Here is a 21,349-nt window from a genome sequence, read left to right as displayed (position 1 = left end):
TTACAAGGTTTTTGACCTTTGGAAAGTTATTTATCCTCTTCTTCTGTTTTCTCAACTGTAAGTTTATGTATAATTATCTCCATGTGTTTGGAGGATTTAATGAGATTATACACACAAAGTGACTATCATGATAACTAATAACTTAATATATAGGAGATATTTAGCAAATGCTAATTTCCCTTCTTCAAATGGTTTATTCAGATGGGTGATTCTTATTTTTATTATTGTTAACAGCATCTCAGCCTTTGTTTCCCCCGTTATAAGATGTAGAGGGTGAATTAAATACTGCTTATGTGTTGGCTGATGTCTGCTGTAGTTGTTGCTGAATAATTTCACTATAAAGTGTAAAACTTCTTTTTGTGTTACCAGGATCTAGTTCAGTGCCTTATGTATGGGAGGAAAGTGTTAAATATTTCTTGAGTAAATAGTATTTGTGGAATCAAGCTCTCTTAAATGCTTTGAATCTCCAAAACTCTTCAGCACCATTCAGTATCAAACTTGGTATCAGCATTCCTTATTAAGTACTACTTGCTAGCTGTTTATCTTAAGTTACTTTGAGATCCTTGTTTTGTTGGTCGTGTAAAAGGAAGAAAGGTACAGGTGTTTTGGTAGGTGTATGTTTAACTTGCATACCTGCAGTAAGATGAGAGGTGTAATGAATCTTACTATGCTAAATATTCCACCAGGTCTAATTTATGTTTATACACAGGGGTACTTATCGCAAAATACTGTATTTCTAAATGGTCCACACTGTTTTTCAATAGGTAATCTTGATTTTTTTTCCATTTATCTTAAGCAGGATTGCTTCACGGTGGAGGGAGAGGATTTGAGGCATGACTTTGAACGCTTACAATTGGCCATGGAAATGGTGGGATTTCTTCCCAAGACACGAAGACAGTGAGTTTATTTTTTGTATTCTTATACCCCCATAGAGAACAAATGAAATATCTTTGAACGATTTCTCTCCCTTGTTCCTATTAAACAATCCTCAAACTGATATTCCTGATTTAGTACTTCATCTATCTTAAGCATTGTTTTGAATTTCTTTTTTTTCCTACAAACTCTTTGAGAATCTGATGAAATCTGAAACTCTTCTTATAAAATGTAAATCCATAAAAATTTGAATATAATTGCAGGAATTCAAGGTGTCCCTGAAGCCTGTCCATGGACCTTGACTTAAAAACTATTGCTTCATAACATTGTTAAAGCCCCTGGTTTTCTGTATTAGTGATTGCTAATATACATATTAAGTCATTATCAGTGAAACAATTTTCTGTGTATTTCCTCTGTATGTTTATGTCTGCACTATTAAACATAATTTTGTTCACTGTATAGACAAATTAGAAATGTAAAAAAGTTTACATGAAGATGAAATAAATTATATTTAAAATAAAACAATTTTAATAAAAATAGAACTTTTATTAGAAAAAAATGGTTATGACTTACAACTATTTTGTGAGGGGGGAATTAGTGTTGATGAATGTGTCAGATCTGATTATATTGTTAACTTTAATCTCATGAATAATGATGAGCTCATACTCTGAGTAGGAGAATATTAGCTCTGCTATTTTCTTGTTTGCTCATGCTTACCCATTGGCATGTCTCCTCAGTCAGCAAGTTCTTTGCTAGAATCTTCTTATAAGAATTTAATTAAAATCAAATAGTACAGTATATACATATGCAGACCCATTCAGTTGATGATATAAAGTACAATTAACTGGAAGATAATTAGATTACCCCTCTCAGTTGCCCTTATGCTGTATTATTTCTACTCTCTGTTGAGGATACCTCATTTACTGCATGTGACACCTACCTGGTTGACTATGGACTGAATGAAATGTAAATCTGTATGTTAAATAATAGTGAAATTAGATAACAAGTTGGAAATGTAATGTTTATTTCTCAAACAACAAGGAATTGTCTTTTGTGCTTTTTGATATGATTAAATTCCATATTTTGTGACCAGAAATAATATGTTCCTAGACTGGCCTTGAATTTGGCTCTTCTCTATCTTTTAAATGTTATCTTCATATTCCCTAACACAAATTTTGCATTTTTAATTAGGCTGGTCTTGTTCTCCAAAACGTTATGTTATATGTGGAACAGTTTTCCTTATTTGGAATGATCTTTGTCTCTTTTCCACTTACTAAAATATTTTCAATTTTTTGGATATAGAACATACCATGTGTGCTGCTTCTCCTGTTTCCTGTGACCATTATAAATTCTGCTAATGAATCACAGCATTCTTTTGTATGATACACAGGTTTATCTGAGAATGTCTCTTAATGTAACCTTGTAGGCAGCCTTAAATTTGGTATATGAATTTAAAACTAGTGTCTTTAGAATACTATTCGTTTCCTCCCTTTTTAATGAACTTTTTCTTTGCTGTGTTTTGTTTCTGCCTTTTGTATTTTAAGATATCCTGCCCTTTAATATAGTTAGTTCTTTATTGTTACCTCCTAATACAAGATTATAAGCTTTTTGAGAATAAGGATCCTTATTCATGTTTTCAAATTTTTTTTTTTTTTTTTTTGTAGAGACAGAGTCTCACTTTATGGCCCTCGGTAGAGTGCCGTGGCATCACACAGCTCACAGCAACCTCCAACTCCTGGGCTTAAAGCGATTCTCTTGCCTCAGCCTCCCTAGTAGCTGGGACTACAGGCGCCTGCCACAACGTCCGGCTATTTTTTTTTTTTTTTTTTTTTGGTTGCAATTTGGCCGGGGCCGGGCTTGAACCCGCCACCCTCAGTACATGGGGCTAGTGCCCCACCGACTGAGCCACAGCACCACCCCATGTTTTCAAATTTTTAAAATATCGATTTATAGCATATTAGATTGTCATCATAACATTTATTGCTGGACACTATGCATCACATATTTGTATATCAGAGTGTTAATGTGATGATTATTAAATCCAAAATAATTGAAACAATGTAATTAGCAACCATATACACGTCAACTAAAAATAAGCTATTAAAAAAGTTTATTGGCGGTGCCTGCAACTCAGTGGGTAGGGTGCCAGTCACATAACACTGAAGCTGGCAGGTTCGAACCCAGCCTGGGCCAGCTAAAACAACAATGGCAATTGCAACAAAAAAAAATAGCCGGGCATTGTGGCAGGCGCCAGTTGTCCCAGCTGCTTGGGAGGCTGGGGCAAGAGACTCGCTTAAGCTCAAGAGTTTGAGGTTGCTGTGAGCTATGACATCACGGTATTCTACCCAGGGTGACAGCTTGTGACTCTGTCTCAAAAAATTAAATTATTTTATTTTGTAGAGACAGGGTCTCACTGTGTTACTCAGGCTGGTCTGAAACTCTTGGTCTCAATTGATCCTCTCACCTCTGCCTCCCAAAGTGCTAGGATTACCAGTTGTGAGCCACTGTGTCTTGCTTGTACTAAAAATAGTTTTTGAAAAGTGGTTAAGAAATTCGTGTTATCTTTTGCGTTCCATTAGCTTTTATGTTTCAATTGATAATGGAATTATTTCATTCCCTAATTTAACTGAGAATAATTTTATGAATTATTCCTTTATAGTAGACTTCCTGTCACATACTCAAAGTATATTTCCTTTGAGTTATGAGGATGATTTAAACATTTAAAATTTTTAACTTTTTGAAAATTTAGACTTATAAATTAGGTGATGATTCAGTACCTCTTAAAGTATGTCAGATTCTTAAAACAATATCATTTTATTTAGAATGCTTTCTCATTTTAGAAAACATGTTACATTTTCAACAAATTTATCCTAAGGAAATAACTGAACAAGGCACGGAGATGTGTGTTTATAACGCGATTCAGGAAGGGCTTTTAGATGGAGTGTATTAAATGTCTCTTGAGATGTCAGATATACATAGTATACTGTTCTTAGCTGGATGGAGACCCTTGGTAACATAACTGTTTGGAGTTAACAGGAATTGATGGGATGCAGAGCATAAGTGGAAGGATTAATTGTTAACTGGAGGGCATGTATTCCTTTTGATTCAGGAGGGAAGTCAAGAAGGGAGGGTTCAGTTGAAGGCCTTTCACAGTAAGGGCCTGATATTAGACAATATGCCCCTCTAGCATCATATTTTTTTTTTAAAGCATTTACTAAGGATACTATAATATGATATAGGAAGGCACTTTTTACATTATAACTAATAATAAAAAATCACCTAGGATACTTAATAAAAAATACATATTCTAAGACTTTTCTTTTGGAGATTCTGATTCAGTGTATCTGAAGTAGTTAATATAGAGAAAGACATTCCAGGAAGGATGAATAGTCCAAGGCATCGACTTTTTAAAATTACCCTTGGAAGTCCCCTTGAAACTACTACAGAGTGTTCCAAAGGTCGCCAAAAATAAATAGGGAAAATGGGAACCGGCAGCTAAATGTACTTTTATTTACAAAATACCTAATACAGAATTTTACAGAGTGTTTCTCTATGTATTGATATAAAAATAAAAAATACAATATAATAATATATAAAATATAATGTGAATTTGTTAATTTTCCTATGTATGTCACCTTTGGGACACCGTATTTAGGAAATGGCATAATACTTAAACATCATGTTAAGTACTCTGTGCAGTATCTGACATAGAGTAAGTGTTTAGTAAATTTTATTTATTATAGTTATTTCCATATTTCTCTTTTTTTCAAAGGCTACTCTTCATTTGTGCGGATGAATTTGCTTAATTAGAATATTAGGATGAAATGTACTTTGAGAATGCACACAAGCAAGCTGTAACTTGTGGTTTTATTTTCACAGGATTTTCTCTCTGCTCTCAGCAATACTACATTTGGGTAATATCTGTTATAAAAAGAAGACATACCGGGATGACTCTATTGATATCTGCAATCCTGAAGTTTTGCCTGTTGTCTCAGAATTATTAGAAGTGAGTGATTACATTCTCAGTTGTTGTTTCAAATACTGGGCATCTACTTACTGTTATTTTGTATAACTATTTTGTAGGTATTAATGGGCTAATGCATTTTAGTAATAATTTTTTATTAGACACTATTTTTAAATAGTGTTTCCAAAAAATGGAATTTTTCCTTGATCCTGCCTCACTCTCCCAGAATCTTTAGAAGATTTGAGTTTTTTCCCCTGCCTGTACTTGCCCCAGATTTCTATAATCTCTCAATTTGCTCATTAGGATAAGTATTTCTACTCTGTGCTATGTTATGTTCTGGGCCCATGCTAACTTTCCTTTTCACATATTTAAATTTTCTTTTTTACTAGGATTTTTGTTTAGTTGTTTTTTTTTGGAGATGAGGTATGTGGGTGGGTGCAAAGAAAAGGTACGACTTTTTCTTCTTCGTGGGTTGAATAGGACTAAAAGGTTATCATTTACTGTGCCTATTACCACATCATGGTTTTTATTATCTTATTCTTTCTTCCTGGAGTGATGATTTCTCATGTTTTCCCAGCCACCTTTTCATCTTGCCAGATTCATTCCTTCAGATGGGGTGTCATTTCTCATAGGCCCTCTTATCTGACAGAACAAGGAAATACCTGTGTATATACTAATCTGTGTATTAACATGTATCTATAAATATTTCTGTGTATAATCGTCTGTCTCTAATATGTATATAAAGCTTAACATGAGTTTAGATGTTTCTAACTCGAATCCATTCTGACATTGATCATTTTAGCTTTCTCACCTTGTGTATTGGTACCTCTCACTTCAACAGTGATAAACCTATCTCCCACCCTCTGCTATCCATTTACTTAATTGCTCAGTTCCAGTATTCATGTTTAGCACAGACAGTCCCTGGGTTACAAACAAGATAGGTTCTGTATGTTTGTTCTTAAGTTGAATTTGTGTATATAAGTTGGAACAGGTAAAATTACCTGTAATAGCCCCTACTTGTAAGTGAAAGTTGTATGTCAGTCAGGTATTTGTAACTCAAGGTCTTACTATAATAGCCTCCATTCATTGGGCAATGCCTGTAGCTCAGTGGGTAGGGCGCTGGCCTCATACACTGAGGCTGGTGGGTTTGAACCCAGCCCAAGCCAGCTAAAACAACAAGGACAACTGCAAGAACGACAACAAAAAACATAGCTAGGCGTTGTGGCGGCGCCTGTAGTCCCAGCTGCTTGGGAGGCTGAGGCATGAGAATCGCTTAAGCCCAAGAGTTTGAGGTTGCTGTGAGCTGTGATGCCACAGCATTCTACTCAGGGCGACAGCTTGAGACTCTGTTTACAAAAAAAAAAAAGCCTCCATTCATAAGTGCAACTTGTACTTAAGTTGGATGTTTGTAACTAGGGGGCAGCCTATAAATTGTTAACCTGTACCCCTGTGGGCAATGACTTTATCAACTAGACTACAGTGTTTATGTGTAATTCTCTTTGCCTTTAGTCCTACCTACTTTACTCATTTCCATAGTTATTGGATCAGCACCTTTTCCTTCCACCCCTTTCATTGAAATTGTTTTGTGTATTTGTCATACAGTTAAGCTCTATTTTCATGGTCTACATTCCTTCTTGGAATCCTCTAATCCCTTACATAATTTTTAAATTTGCATATATTAAGGTTTATTCTTTGTGCTGTTTGGGTTATGGCAAATGCATGAAGTCGTGTCACCATTACAGTATCATACAAAGTGGTTTCGCTACCTTAAAAATCATCTGTGCTTTAACTGTTCAACCCCTCAAACCGTAACCACTGATCTTTTTACTGGCTGTATAGATGTCCTCTTTCCAGCATGTAATATAGTTGGAAAAATGCAGTATCTAGCCATTTCAGACTAATTCATTTCACTTAGCAATATGCACTTAAGATTTAATTGTGTCTTTCTGTTGCTTGATAGCTCATTTTTTAAATCACTAGTTATAAACTATAAGAATGCATCTATTTACCTATTGAAGGACATTTTGGTTGTTTCCACCTTATGGCAATTATGAATAACTTGCTATTAAAATATTACTCATCTTTCAAATCTTGTTTCGTGTGCCCCTTTATGGGGTTTAATCTTATTAAATGGTCTAAGCAGACTTTCTAAGCACAGAGCATTTGCTTCTACTTAGCATTATTTAGTTTTGGTTTTGTAGCGTAGAGTTAATTATTTACAAGTTCGTGTCCATTACAAGGCTGCAGGGCTCTGTGAGAGTGATGGATGCCTAACCTCACACTGTTTATTTTTTTTATGTATGATTAGGCATTGCTTTTTAACTTTTTAAAAAGAGTTTGAGGCTTCCGTGAGCCAGAATGCCATGGCAGTCCTCTTGCCTGGAAGAAGGGGCAGAAGAAGAGGGTACCTTGAGTTGCAACGAGACTATCATTGGAACAGAAGTTCTACCAGGAGGTAGAGTGTAGCCTCTGCAGGTTGTAATTTTGGAGATCGTGAAGGTCAGAGGACAGATGGTATTTTAGTCAGGTATTTCAGGTGATATTTAATTTAATTTTATTATTTTTGAGACAGAGTCTCACTTTGTCACTCTTGGTAGAGTGCTATGGCATCATAGCTCATAGCAAACTCAAAGTCTTGGGCTCAGGTGATTCTTTAGCTCCCAAGTTCAGGAGATATTTTAATCAAGTATTTGTTGTTGTGGTAATACTGGGAATTATGACTAGAGGTCTTATTTATAAGTCCAAGGGATCTTATATATTTAAGTTCAAGCATTCAGCAAATGCCAAGGCTTATGGGTCTAGAGCAGTATTCCTTAGTTAAGAGACTGATAGGAGCTGTTCGGGTAACTCAAAGTAGATCTGAGGTATTAGTTGAAAAAAGAAAAAGGGAGAAAACCAATTGTGAGAATTATGCTTACCACTGTCAAAGTTAGAGTAATGACAAATGTGAACTTGGATTTCTTAAATTTTTTGTGTGTGTATCAGGACTGGTTCTAGGACTAAAGTTTTTAAGTAGAAAGAAAACAGCTTCAAAGTTCAGGAACTAGAGAAGATACCTACTGTGGTATCCTGCCTATAATTAGTCCTTAGAAATTATTTTAAAAAATGATTGCTTCTAGTTGGTTTAGATTGATAATAATATTTGCCACCTTAAGACTTTGGTTGAGATAAAATATGAAGATAGGCACAGTGACTAGTTTAGTTAAAACTTTAACTCTAGTTAAGATTTAATTGCCCTCCTTCCCAATATGATTTAATTCAGTGATAAATATAAATTGATTTTTGAAGAAAAAATATTTTAAAAAGTTAATTTTATTAATTTTTTTCAGGTTTTTTTTTTTTTTTATTTGACTTAGGCAAAAGTGAATGTTCTGAGTCTGTTATTTACCAAAGCTTATTTGGGATATGCTAAATTATTGAAAGATGAAAAAGTTCCAGTAGATTAATTGTAGGTAATTGTGGAGGATATTTTGTTGTAAGGTATTGCACAAGCCCAAGAGTTTGAGGCTGTTGTGATTTGTGATGTCATGGCAGTCCTCTTGCCTCAGCCTCGTGATGCCAGCCATGACTCCTGGGCAATTTTTCTATTTTTAGTGGAGACAGGGTCTCACTCTTGTTCCGGCTAGTCTTGAATTCCTGAGCTTAAGCAATCCTCCTGTCTCGCCTTCCCAGAGTGTTAGGATTATAGGCGTGAGCCACTGTGTCCAGCCAATTTAATTTTTTAAAATATTTTCTCTGTAGTATTAGTTTTCTGTTTGTGTTTCTGAATTTTTTCTTTTGATTTCTGTGAGATTTATCTTTTCATGTTTTCAAATAATTGGAAACAATTATCAGAAACAATTATTAGATTTATTAGTTCTGTCATTTTACTTATTACATTTTAATTTGTTTCAGCATTTTTATCCCCAGTTATGAAATGTTTTCAGCACTCAATATTACATAGAACACAATATTACATATATTTGAAGCTTTCTGTGTAGGGAAACAGCTTGTGTACTAACACAAGTTAGTACCTTGTGCCTAACAGAGGTAACAAAGTTAACCACTTCTGTGAATTTTGTGTATATCATTTTGGTATAGACAGATGTTTCCATAAAGAATAGTTTTGTTTTGCACGTTTTCAGAATTTATATTAATTTTACACTGTATGTATCATTCTGAAACTTTTTTTCATTTCATATTTTTGAGATTTTTCTTTTTTTTTTTTTTAAGACAGTTTTACTGTATTGTCCAACTTATAGTGCAGTGGCTCAATTATAGTTCAGTGCAAGCTTGAACTCCTGGGTTCAAAGCAGTCCTCCTGCCTCAGCCTCCCAGACAGCTGGGACTACAGACGTACAACCACCATGTCTGGACAAGGTGCTAAAATTATTTTATAGAAATCCTGTCTCTATATTTCTCTATGTTGCCCAGGCTCGTCTTGAACTCCTGGCTTCAAGTAATCTTCCCACCTGGCTTCCCAAAATGCTGAGATTACAAGCCATGAGCCACTGTGCCTGGCCAGTTTTTACAGTTTTTCAGTACCAATTTATATACTCTAGGTTCTTCTTTTTGATTGCTATATTAGAATCCATTGTAGGAATGAAACGAGATTCTTCTTTTTTCCTATTAGTGGGGCTGGAGGTTGTTTGTAATTTTCTGTTTATAGTTAGCCCTGTGATAGGCATTATTGTACATGTCCCTTTGTTAACATGTGTGAGAATTATTCTTTGGTACAGTCAAAGGAGTAGAATTTTTGGATTACAGTATGTAGACAAACTGAGCTTGACTAATGATGACAAATAAATCTCCAAAGTGGTTGTACCAGTTTATGCTATCCCCTTAATGTGTATGGAAGTGGCCTTTGCTCCTTTTTGCTTGCTTACTTTTGTTTGTTTCTTTTAAAAAATTTCTTGAATCTGCAGCTGGATAATTTTTAAATGTTCACTTTTGATAATAGAAGAGATATAGCTCAAAGTATAACTTTATTTTTTAGTCATGTTTCTTCTTAACTTTCTTAGTTTTGTCATTTTTGTGTAATCTGATTACACAAAATTTTGTTTCTCAAAGTATTTTATTTATTTTTTATTTTTGAGACAGTCTCACTCTATTGCCATTGATAGAATGCTATAGCATCACAGCTCACAGCACCTCCAGCTCTTGGGCTTAGGCAATTCTTTTGCTTCAGCGTCCTGGGTAGCTGGGATTACAGGTGCCCACCACAACGCCCGGCTATTTTTTGTTACAGTTTGGCCGGGGCCGGGTTCGAACCCTCTACCCTCAGTATATGGAGCCAGCACCCTACTACTTAGTGAGCCACAGGTGCTGCCCGCTCTAAGTATTTTAAATATACCTAAAAGATTGAGGATTTGTACTTAAATTTGGGTTTTCATTTTTAGTTTTACTATGTTTTGTGAAGGTAATTACCTCAAATTATTTCTTGTTTCTGGAAATTGACAATTGAACAATGAATGCTCTGACAAAAGGTATTAATATTTGCTAGATATTTACTATTCAATATGGTTCAAAATCATTCTTTTTTTTTTTTTTTTGTAGAGACAGAGTCTCACTGTACCGCCCTCGGGTAGAGTGCCGTGGCGTCACACGGCTCACAGCAACCTCTTAACCCTTGGGCTTACGCGATTCTCTTGCCTCAGCCTCCGGAGCAGCTGGGACTACAGGCGCCCGCCACAACGCCCGGCTATTTTTTGGTTGCAGTTTGGCCGGGGCTGGGTTTGAACCCGCCACCCTCGGCATATGGGGCCGGCGCCCTACTCACTGAGCCACAGGCGCCGCCCCCAAAATCATTCTTTAAAACAATATTGGTCTGTCATAGATGCTAGTGGTAGTGTTAACTTTGTTTTAAAGTTAATCCCTCATGATAAAAGTGAACACATAATAGCTGGAAATTGAGGTTGGCACCTGTAGTCCCAGTGACTCAAGAGGCTGAGGCAAGAGGATTGCTTGAGCCCAGGAGTTTGAGGTTGCTGTGAGCTGTGATGCTATGACACTCTACCCAGGGTAACAGAGTGAGACTCCATCTCAAAAAAAATTAAAATAAAAAATAAATATATGAAACATAAATTTAAGTATGTATTAGAATGTTATTGGAATTCAAGAAATGCTGTCACTTTTTAGTCCTTGTCTTTGGGTTGTGGGAGTATGGGTGATCATCTTAAAACATTTTTTTAACTGTTGTATATTTTGTACAGTGAAACATGTTTCTCTATTCCTTATCAGAAAACAAATTTTAATTAAAAATTAAAGACTTATTTGTCCTATTTACCTTCTGCTTTCTTTCTTTTTTAAGGGGGATGTAGGAAATGGGACACTTAAATTTCACTTTGGCCAGTATTAAAATTGCCAAGTGTATTTTTTTGTTATCTTTTTTTTCTACTAATATATTTGTTAATCTCATTAAGTTTTTTTCTCTTTAACCCATTGTTATTAATCATATACATTGAATTTACTTTTCTGCTTTATAGGTTAAAGAAGAGATGCTATTTGAAGCATTGGTTACAAGAAAGACAGTGACAGTGGGAGAAAAGCTTATTTTACCATACAAGCTGGCAGAGGTATGATAGATTTTCTTTGAAATTAAAGCATCTTGAACATTTTTAGAAGTATGGATTTTTGCTTTTTCTCTTAAAATTAAAATGACAGCAACAAAAAGTATTAATTGAAATATTTTCTGGTTCTTTGAAGCTTGTGGATTTTTCGTCAACTTGGAATCTTAAACTTGAATGTGATAATGAGCAGTCGACTTGTATTTTTTCTCCAGGGATCTTAATCTCTTCACTATTCTTTTTTCTTTTTTTTTTTTTTTTTTGGCTGGGGCCGGCTTTGAACCTGCCACCTCTGGTATATGGGGCCGGTGCCCTACTCCTTTGAGCCACAGGCACCGCCGTCTTCACTATTCTTAAGTTTCATATTGTTACTATGGGGTGGAAAGATGTTAAGTAGAATTAGAAATGAGTCATATTTGGCCCAATTGATCATTCTTTCTTGGGACAGTTTCTTCAGTCATCTTCAGCACATCGTACTTTTCTGGTTTACTTTTTCATTGTTGGCCATTCCTTTACAATTCTCTTTGCTTGCTTTTTCTCTTCTTCTTGACCTCTAAAAGGTGGGGTACTCTAGGACACAGTCTTTGTTTTTCTATCTTCTTTATTTATTTTATCTCACTCAGTCCCATGGCTTTAAAATACCATGTGTATACTGAGGATCCCAGGTAGAGATTTGTTGGTTATTAGTATGCTACTCAGGTGTACAGAAATTAGAAAATTATTAAAAAGACACTATTTTATGGAATCATTTTGTGAAAGCAATGACAAATCAGACTATGATGATTATTATAAAAATGGGACAGAACATGAAGTCAGTAGATTAGAAGACACAGAGGGTGAGGAAATTGTGATTGCATTCTAGAGTTTTTTTAGGTTGACATTGATCTGTTTATCCCACTCTTTTGTTCTATCCTGTGTCTCTAAGTCCAGATTTCTTAAGTTGTATTTTATAGTCCCTCACTTTAAAAGCTCCTTTCTAAACAATGAAAAAGCAAGAACTTTTTGCCTTTCTGTAGTATAAAGATTCAGTGCTTTTATGTTTCTTTTACAACCTTTTCCATAAATTTTTTTTCTGTTTATGTGCATTTTTAACTTTAAATTCAGCTTTCTAAAATTATTTTTTATCCTTTGTTTTATATTTGTTTGTATTTTTTTGGTATATTTATTTGTTCAGTAGATTTTTGAAGACCCTCTTTTTGTGCCCAGAAATGTAAAAGGCCCTGTGGGTATTATGAATGGCAGTCCTTAAAGGTTTTAGTATTTTATCTGAAGAGCAAGGGAAAGGTCTTAACGTGTTTTAAACAAAAAAGGTTTCTTAGATTTTTGTTTTTAAAGGAGTATTCTGGCAACAGTGTGGAGAATCATTACAGCTGTGTGATAAACTTAGCAACTTAATACAACATAGATCCTTACAGCTGTACAATAAACTTAGCAACTTAATACAACACAGATTTATTATCTTAATAGTTTCCATGGTTCATGAGTCTAGACACAGATAGGTTGTGTTCTCTGTTCAGGGTCTCAGCAGGCTGAACTCAAGGTATCCATCAGGGCTAAGATCTTGTTTGATGATCATGGTTCTCTTTCAAGTTCACAGGTTGTTGAAAAGATTCATTTTCTTGTGGTTGTAGGATGGGAGTATGAAATTTTTTTGTTGTTGGCAGTCAGTGTAGTCCGGCTATTCTCAGCAACTAAAGGCATATGCTATTACTTGCCATGTGCCTGCATACACAAAGCCAACAGGACAGTCTCTGATAGCAGGACTCCAGTTCCTTTTGAAGAGTGTTCTGTGATTAATTCAGGCCCCCCAGGATGATATCTCTTTGATTCACTAATAAATCAACTTACTTTGTTCCTTTTATCTTTAAAATCCCTTCACCTTTATCATAATAACATAAGCTAATTATGGGGGTGAAATACATTGTATTTACAGTTCTGCTTGCACTTAAGGGAGGGAGATCATATAGAACATGTACTCCAGGGAATGAGAATCTTGGGGGACATTTTAGGATTCTGTCTAACACAGAAGGTAAGAGTGGCTGTAGACAGATGAGTTCTGAGGCTGTAATAGTAAGGAGAAAAATGTTTGTTTTGTCTAGAATGGTGACATACTAATATGGAGAAATATATTGATTTAAAAAGAAAGAAAATTAGCCTTAGTAATTGACTCGAATAATGAAGAGGCAGGGAAGAAATAAGAGATGTCAAGGGTGAGTCCTAAGTTTCTGGTTTATACAACTATAAGAATAATTGTACCCTTCAGTGAGATAGCAAATACTAAATGAGATCTTGTTTGGATGGGAAAATACTACTTGGTACTTGAATTTACTGAGATTAAGCTATGATAGGCAAGACTGTTTCAGAGAAAAGAGGTAAGAATATAAAATTGGAAGTTATAAGGAGGTATTATATTGGTATATCTGGATTCTGTGTGGCTATTGTATTCTATAAAAATGGAGCATCATATAAACCATAAATGTGGTAAATAGGCTTTAGTTTTTATCTTAGTCTGAAAGTCTTTTAACTAAAAATACAATCTATTTATAAAATTTATTGTGATGGCTAATGTGTTTATGTTTATTCTGCCTTATGCTTATTTACTTGGTTTTAAAATATTTTACTTTTGTTGAATTTGATCAGATTATCTTCATTCTTTTTTATTTTTCTTTCTGGAGAGAAATGGAATAGTATCATACTATATGTACTAATTTACTGTTGGTTTTCTTGAGAGTTGGTCCTCCACATCTGAGGGTTCACATCTGAGAATTCAACCATGGATTAAAAATAGTTTTGAGGGGGGCGGCGCCTGTGGCTCAGTGAGTAGGGCGCCGGCCCCATATGCTGAGGGTGGCGGGTTCAAACCCAGCCCCGGCCAAACTGCAACCAAAAATAGCCAGGCGTTGTGGCGGGCGCCTGTAGTCCCAGCTACTCTGGAGGCTGAGGCAAGAGAATTGCTTCAGCCCAGGAGTTGGAGGTTGCTGTGAGCCGTGTGACGCCACGGCACTCTACCCGAGGGCGGTACAGTGAGACTCTGTCTCTACAAAAAAAAAAAAAAAAAAAAAAAGTTTTGAGGGAAATCAATAAAAAATAATACTAAAAGAAATATAGTATAACAGCTATTTACATAGCATTTACTTTGTATTAGGTATTATTATAGGTAACCTAGAGATAGTTTTAAGTATGAGATTATGTATAAGTGATATGCAAATACGATACCATTTAATAGAAGGACTTGTACATCCTTGGATTTTGGTATCCTAGGTAGGTCTTGGCACCAATCCCCCCACAGATACTGAAGGATGACTGTACTTTGTTAACTTCCCTAAGGGTAGAATTATAGTCATGTTCCTTTTTCTCTCAGAACTGTATAAACACCATCCGTTTATTTTCGTGCTTCTGATGTTGAAGATGGGGAATTTGATACCAGTCTTTTCTTTCCTATGGAGACATTTATTTTTTGATCTAAAAATATGAAGCTTCCTCCTCCTCCCCCCCCCGATAGTCAGAAATTAATTCATTACCTATCTGCTAGGTCATAGTATTATCTCCAGTTTATAGATGTACAACCTGTAGCCTAGTTTAAGTAATTGGATCCCAGTTACACAGTTAAAATAAGTAGAAAAATGGGATCAGTTAGATCGTCTTATCTCCTAATCATTACTCTCTATTTTCTCTACATTTGAGGGACATAAATATGTACCTGAATATACAAGGTACAGACCCCTCCGCCACATAATTGTTTAGGATTTGTATTCTTCTAAGTGCCAGGACTCAATTTATGTGCCTTTTTTTTTTTTTTTTTTTTGTAAATTCAAGTGCTTTACAAATTGTGAATTTCTTTAATTAATAGACTTCATTTTTTTAGAATAATTTCAGACATAGGGTAATATTGAGCAGATGGATAGTACAGAGATTACCATGAACTGGAGAAAGCTTGAAGTGAGGCACAAAATAAATTTTGTAACTTCATCATGAAGGTATTGTTACATTCTCTGGGGATGCAGTAATTCTAGAGGTTCCTATGGAATACAAGCTGAAGATAACTAGGAATGTAAGGGTGGTTGTATTATATGTATGTTTTAAGAGTATGATTATGATTCCACAAATATTAATGCCTTTTTATTAACAAATTTTATTCCTCTACCTAGAACACTCTTCCCTATTTTAGCTGGCAAAGTCATTTGTTTGTAAACTTCAAATTATACATGTTTCTTCTTTCCTAGAGGAAACATATACTCCAATTTTTAGTAAAAATGTTTTTGACTGAGTGACCTATATTTTGTTTCTCTTATTGTTCATGGCAGTTAGATTCCCTGAATTGGACTAAATTACTGAGTACATGTAGAAAAACTCAATTACAGGTTATTAATGTTGAGAGAAAAACTTGTTTCTAATTCAGGATAGTAAGTTTTCTTTCTAGAGTAAGAGCAAGACACACTTTGTTGCAGTATCTCAATCATACCATTGTTAATTCCATTTTTACTCCTAACCCTTTTCTTGTTTTTCAGGCTGTGACAGTGAGAAACTCCATGGCTAAATCTCTATATAGTGCCCTATTTGACTGGATAGTTTTTCGCATTAATCATGCACTTTTGAATAGTAAAGATTTGGAGCATGAAACCAAGGTACTTTGGATTATAATATATGTTCCCTTGAAAACTGTTTTAATAAACTGGTTAATATATGAAATTTAAAAACAAAACTATGTAGAGTAACAAGTCGAATGACTTTTAGTTTTGTTATTTATCACCCTCTTTAGAGGAATTCTTCTGTCTGTCTGGATCTTTTTTCCCTATGTATTTACCTTCTGAAGATGTAAAGATGTATATTGTGAGTTACTTTTAAAAGTATAAATAGAATCATATAATCTCTACTGTTACAAAAAGCTAAAATACTTGTAATGGATTTTGGTTGAATACTGGCCCCAAACAATCCCCTCTCCATTGCTATAGAGGACTTGAACATTTTGTTAGTTAAATTGTGGATATTATTCATAACGTACATGTGAGCATCATTTTTTAATCAAAATTTTCTCTTGTTTTGTAGACTTTGTCCATTGGTGTTCTGGATATTTTTGGGTTTGAAGATTATGAAAGTAACAGCTTTGAACAGTTTTGTATTAATTTTGCTAATGAACGTTTACAACACTACTTTAACCAGCATATCTTTAAATTGGAGCAAGTGAGTACTTAAATATGTGTAATGCTTGACCCCCTCCAACAGGTTTTTGAGTCATATTCATGGTAAGCATTTAAAACTTCATGTTTCAGTGTAGATATTGTGTGCACATATCATTATAGGCAGATGACAAATTAGAGCATAGTTTTTGAGCCATGTCACATAGGATTTTATAGTCCCATGTAGATTTGCTAATATGCATTTATTTGAGTACCCCTTTGAATGAAGAGATGCATAGATTTGTTTTGAATTTTTGTTGGTGTATTGATTTTTAACTGCTGTAATGGACTTGGTCATTGTGTGTAATACTAAGTATAGTCAGCCTTACATATGTTCAGGTTTCAGATCCAAAGTTGAAATTAAGCAGATACAAAACCACAGATACAAACCTGTGGAAACAGAGGACCAACTGTAGTAAGCCATTTCATATAAGGGACTTGAGCATCTGTGGATTGATACCTGCAGTGCAGGATGCTGGAACCATTCCTTCCTGGATATGGAGGGCCCACTGTATGCTTGTCTGATTGCTTTGATTTCTTAGTGCCAGGATGGGACAGAGGAAGTTACTAATAGAATCTTGAGTCAACATAGATTATGGACACAAGGAAACAGAACAGCATAGGCAGACTAAGTGGGTAAACAGGTATTTCTTGTGAGAATCCTAAGATTTTCTTGAGTTCATATAAAAACAGTAAACTTTCAGTTTTCGTGAGAATTGTTAGGGTAAAGGGTCAAACAAAATGTGGGCTTGTTCTCTAAACTAACTTTGAAACCAGCACAAGTTGAGATTGTAACCTAGAATTTCAATTTGTGTATGAGGATATAGGGATAGATAGCCAGGGTTCATCATGCTCAATTGAAGAGAAATGATAAAAAAGGGAGAATGAACAAAACAACCACAATAGTGCTTAGCAGGTCTATAGATCAAGGGGGGAGAAAAGATATATCACTAAGCCCTTCATCATTTGAGCTTGTTATACTCTTTCTTAGCTTTAAGCATTTTTCTTTTGTTCAAAGGGCATAATAGTTAACAGTAGCATAATAGTATTGGTCCTGGCTGCCTTGATGAATGCTGAAACTTTTATTTCATTTTATTTTATTTTTGAGACAGAGTTTCACTATGTTGCCCTTGATAGAGTGCTATGGCATCACAGCTCACAGCAACCTCAACTCTTGGGCTTAAGCGATTCTCTTGCCTAAGCCTCCCAAATAGATGGGACTACAGGGCTCCGCCACATGCCTGGATATTTTTTGTTGCAGTTGTCATGTTGTTTTAGCTGGCCTGGGCTGGATTAGAACCCGCCGGCCTCTGTGTATGTACTTGGCGCCATAACCACAGTGCTATGGGCACTGAGCCAAATGCTGAAACTTTCAAACACATGACCTTTTAGCTACACATTTATTCTAATTTTATAGGTGATGTCTAAAACTAGTGTTTAAGCCTTAACACATGGCTCCGTAATTTTTGCTTTCAACTAAAAGCTAACATGAGATTGCTATCTTAGTCTGTTGATTCACACTAGGGATCTTAACATACTAAGTGAAAATATTTTTTCTCTTGCTTATGTTAGAGGGGTGACAGAATGCCTTTTGTTGAGTGTGTTCTCAGTTTACAGAGCAAAGCATCAGTTGCTCTGTGGACCATTAAATAGAAGACTGGTTAAATTACTTTTGAAGAAGAAATGTGTTCTTTTTTTGTGAACTAAAACTATTCTTACCTTTTCCAGAAGTCTAAATTAGACATGGAGAGCCATAAGAAATGCCTTGACCATAAATGTGTTATATAAAAATAAATCCCTACAGTTTAGAAAATGTGTTCACAACTTCTAGGGGGTGGGTGTTCCTCGTTTGCTTGCTACTCTGAATTTCAAAGTTTTGTGCTATAACTTTTTGTTCTCAAGTCTTCTGTATTTTGTGATCTAGTGGGTATGCCTTTGATGTAATGCCTTTGATCTAGTAGGTGTGTCTCTTTGTCGGCCTGTATATATTATTTTTCCTTTCTCTCTCTTCCCTAGCTCTTCCACTTAAAATGGATTTGCTGCTAATAAGAGATTTAAGACAGTTTAAATATTAAGTTTCTTGTTTATTTGTGCATCATTGATAACCCGGTATGAGATGGGTACCCAGTGATTATTTGTAAAATTCAGTTGACTACAAAATCAGTTTCAGAAAAAAAGATAAAAAATGAAGCATCAAAGAAGCTTTTGTAGGGAAAATCTTGAATATGCTTATTATGGTTCAGTTCTAAATTTTGTCCAGAAGGAGTATATAGTAGGTACATTGGGATGGGAGAGAGATACAGTAATTGCCATGCAAGATGATAAACGCTGTAATCAGAAGGTAGAGTATGTACACAAAGGATGAAGTTGATTAGAATTGCCTGGAAGTCCGCAAAGGTTTCATAGAGGTGATTCCAGAATATAGTTTTGAACAAGTTGGAGCTCATTGGATTGTCAGTGGGGAAAGGTATTTTAGGTAAAGGTAACATTATACTACAAACTGGGACCTTGCATGTCATGCAGAGAAAATAAGATTTTTTTCTTTTACAGAGTGAGGAACTACTTGAAATGTATTTATTAGGAGACTTGAATTGGAATTGTGGAAGATGGACTGAAGAATAGTTGAGACAGTCTGTGAACCCCAGTTTAGTTGTGTGCCACTTAACAGTAGAGATGTGTTTTGAGAAATGCATTGATAGGTGATTGTTTGTTGCGCGAACATCACAGAGTATGTTTACACAAACCTACTACATGGCATAGCCTCCTATACATTTAGGCTCCTAGTCTGCAAACATGGGCAGCATGTTGCTCTACTGAATACTGTAGGCAGTTGTAACACAATGCTAAGTTTGTGTGTATAAATGTTACCTAGACACAAAATGGTACAGTGTAGATGCGGTATAAACATTGGCTGAGCACAATGGCTGGCTGGCTCATGCCTATAATCTTAGTACTCTGGCAGGCCAAGGCAGGAGGACCACTTGAGGCTGAGAGTTTGAAACCACCCTGAGCAAGAGGAAGACCTTGACTTGACCGAAAATTGAAAAATTAACCAGGTGTGATGATGTGTGCCTGTGGTCCCAGCTACTTTGGAGGCTGAGGCAGGAGGATTGCTTGAGCCCAGGTGTTTGAGGTTGTGGTGAGATATAGGAGATTATCTCTTACTAGTGCAAGAAACACTATGCCCAGAGGAAATGGACCAATACCTGGAATCACATCCTCTCCCTGGACTTAACCAAGAAGAATAAATCTCTTGAAGAAACCAATATCAAGCACTGAGACCAAAGAAACAATAAAAGATCTTCCAACAAAATATGCCCTAGACCAGATGGCTTCACACTAGAATTCTTTCTAGCCTTCAAAGACGAGCTTATACTCATACTGCAGAAACTATTCCAAACCATTGAGAAGAAAGGAATCTTCCCCAACCCATTCTATGAAGCAAATACCACTGTGAATCCAAACCAGTAAAAGAACTTTAGACCAATTTCACTAATGAATGTAGATGCAAAAATACTCAGCAAAATCTTAGCCAGTGGATTACAGCTTCACGTTAAAAAAATCATACATCATAATCAAGTAGGCTTCATCCTAGGATGCAAGGCTGGTTTAACATATGTAAATCCATAAATGTAATTCATCATATCAATAGAAGCAAAAACAAAGACCATATGATCCTCTCAGTAGATGCAGATAAAGCATTTGATAAAATTTAGCATCTTTTTCTAACAAGAACACTTAAGAATATAGGTATAATTGTCACTTTCCTTAAACTGATTGAAGCCATCTATGACAAACCCACAGCTAATATACTGAATGGAGTAAAACTAAAAGCTTTTCTGCTTAGAACTGGAACCAGACAAGGATGTCCTCTGCTGCCACTACTGTTTACCATAGTGCTAGAAGTTCTAGCCAATGAAATCAGACAAGAGAATATAAAGGGCATCCAACTGGGGACAGTGGAGGCCAAACTCTCACTGTTTGCTAAATATATTATCTTAGAGAACCCCAGAGACTCATGAGCCTGTGGCTCAGTCCGTAAGGCGCCGGCCCCATATACCAAGGGTTGGCGGGTTCAAACCCGGCCCCGGCTGAACTGCAACCAAAAAAAAAAGAAATATAGTAATGTCTCAGGGTATAAAATCAATGTCCACAAATCAGTAGCCTTTGTATATGCTAATAACAGCCAAGTTGAGATACTAATCAAAGAAGGATTCCCTTCACAGTAGCTTCAAAGAGAATGAAATACCTAGGAATATACGTAACAAAAGAGGTGAAGGACCTCTACAAAGAGAATTATGAAACCCTAAGAAAAAGAAATAGCAGAGGATATTAACAAATGGAAGAACATATCATAGTTCTGGCTGGGAAGAATCAACATTGTTAAAAAGCCCATTTGGGCTTTTTCTGGTTCCATGTGAAACAAAGAACTATGACACTGGAGGGATTGCACTAAATCAGTAGATTGCTTTGGGAAGTATAGACTTTTTAACAATATTGAAGAAACGAAGAAATTACATAAAAGTGAAAGCAAATATACCATGGGAGAGAATCAGGCACTAAAAGTAGTATTTTAAAAAGACCGATAACTTTGGTAAATACCTGAAGTAATTCATCAGGAGGAGACACAGAAGAAAAGAGGAGCATAGAGAAACACAGAGAGGAAAATAACTAGAATCTCTGTAATAAAGAGGGTTGCATTGTCGATTCTACACATATTAAGAAGATAATAAAGGTTGGGCCTGGTTGCTCATTCCTGTAATCCCAGCACTTTGGGAGGACAAGATGGG

At 35.6% G+C, this 21,349-nt stretch overlaps 1 protein-coding gene across 7 annotated transcripts in view; it reads left to right on the top strand.

Annotated features, from left to right (window-relative positions):
• MYO9A (myosin IXA) overlaps positions 1–21,349 on the top strand; it is a 257,885-nt gene that overhangs the window by 63,857 nt on the left and 172,679 nt on the right. For 5 of the 7 annotated variants that reach the window (XM_053594282.1, XM_053594281.1, XM_053594279.1 and 2 more), the window contains 5 exons: positions 797–897; positions 4,753–4,879; positions 11,302–11,391; positions 15,891–16,007; positions 16,429–16,563. In XM_053594282.1, the coding sequence (XP_053450257.1) occupies positions 797–897; positions 4,753–4,879; positions 11,302–11,391; positions 15,891–16,007; positions 16,429–16,563 (570 nt within the window). The remainder of the gene's footprint in view (positions 1–796; positions 898–4,752; positions 4,880–11,301; positions 11,392–15,890; positions 16,008–16,428; positions 16,564–21,349) is intronic. The other 2 variants (XM_053594283.1, XM_053594284.1) reach the window with 1 other exon arrangement.

The sequence above is a fragment of the Nycticebus coucang genome, chromosome 6 (assembly GCF_027406575.1).
Source record: "Nycticebus coucang isolate mNycCou1 chromosome 6, mNycCou1.pri, whole genome shotgun sequence".
NCBI lineage: Eukaryota > Metazoa > Chordata > Mammalia > Primates > Lorisidae > Nycticebus > Nycticebus coucang.
Note: the sequence above shows the minus strand (reverse complement) of the source record. Positions and strands in the feature narration are given on the sequence as shown.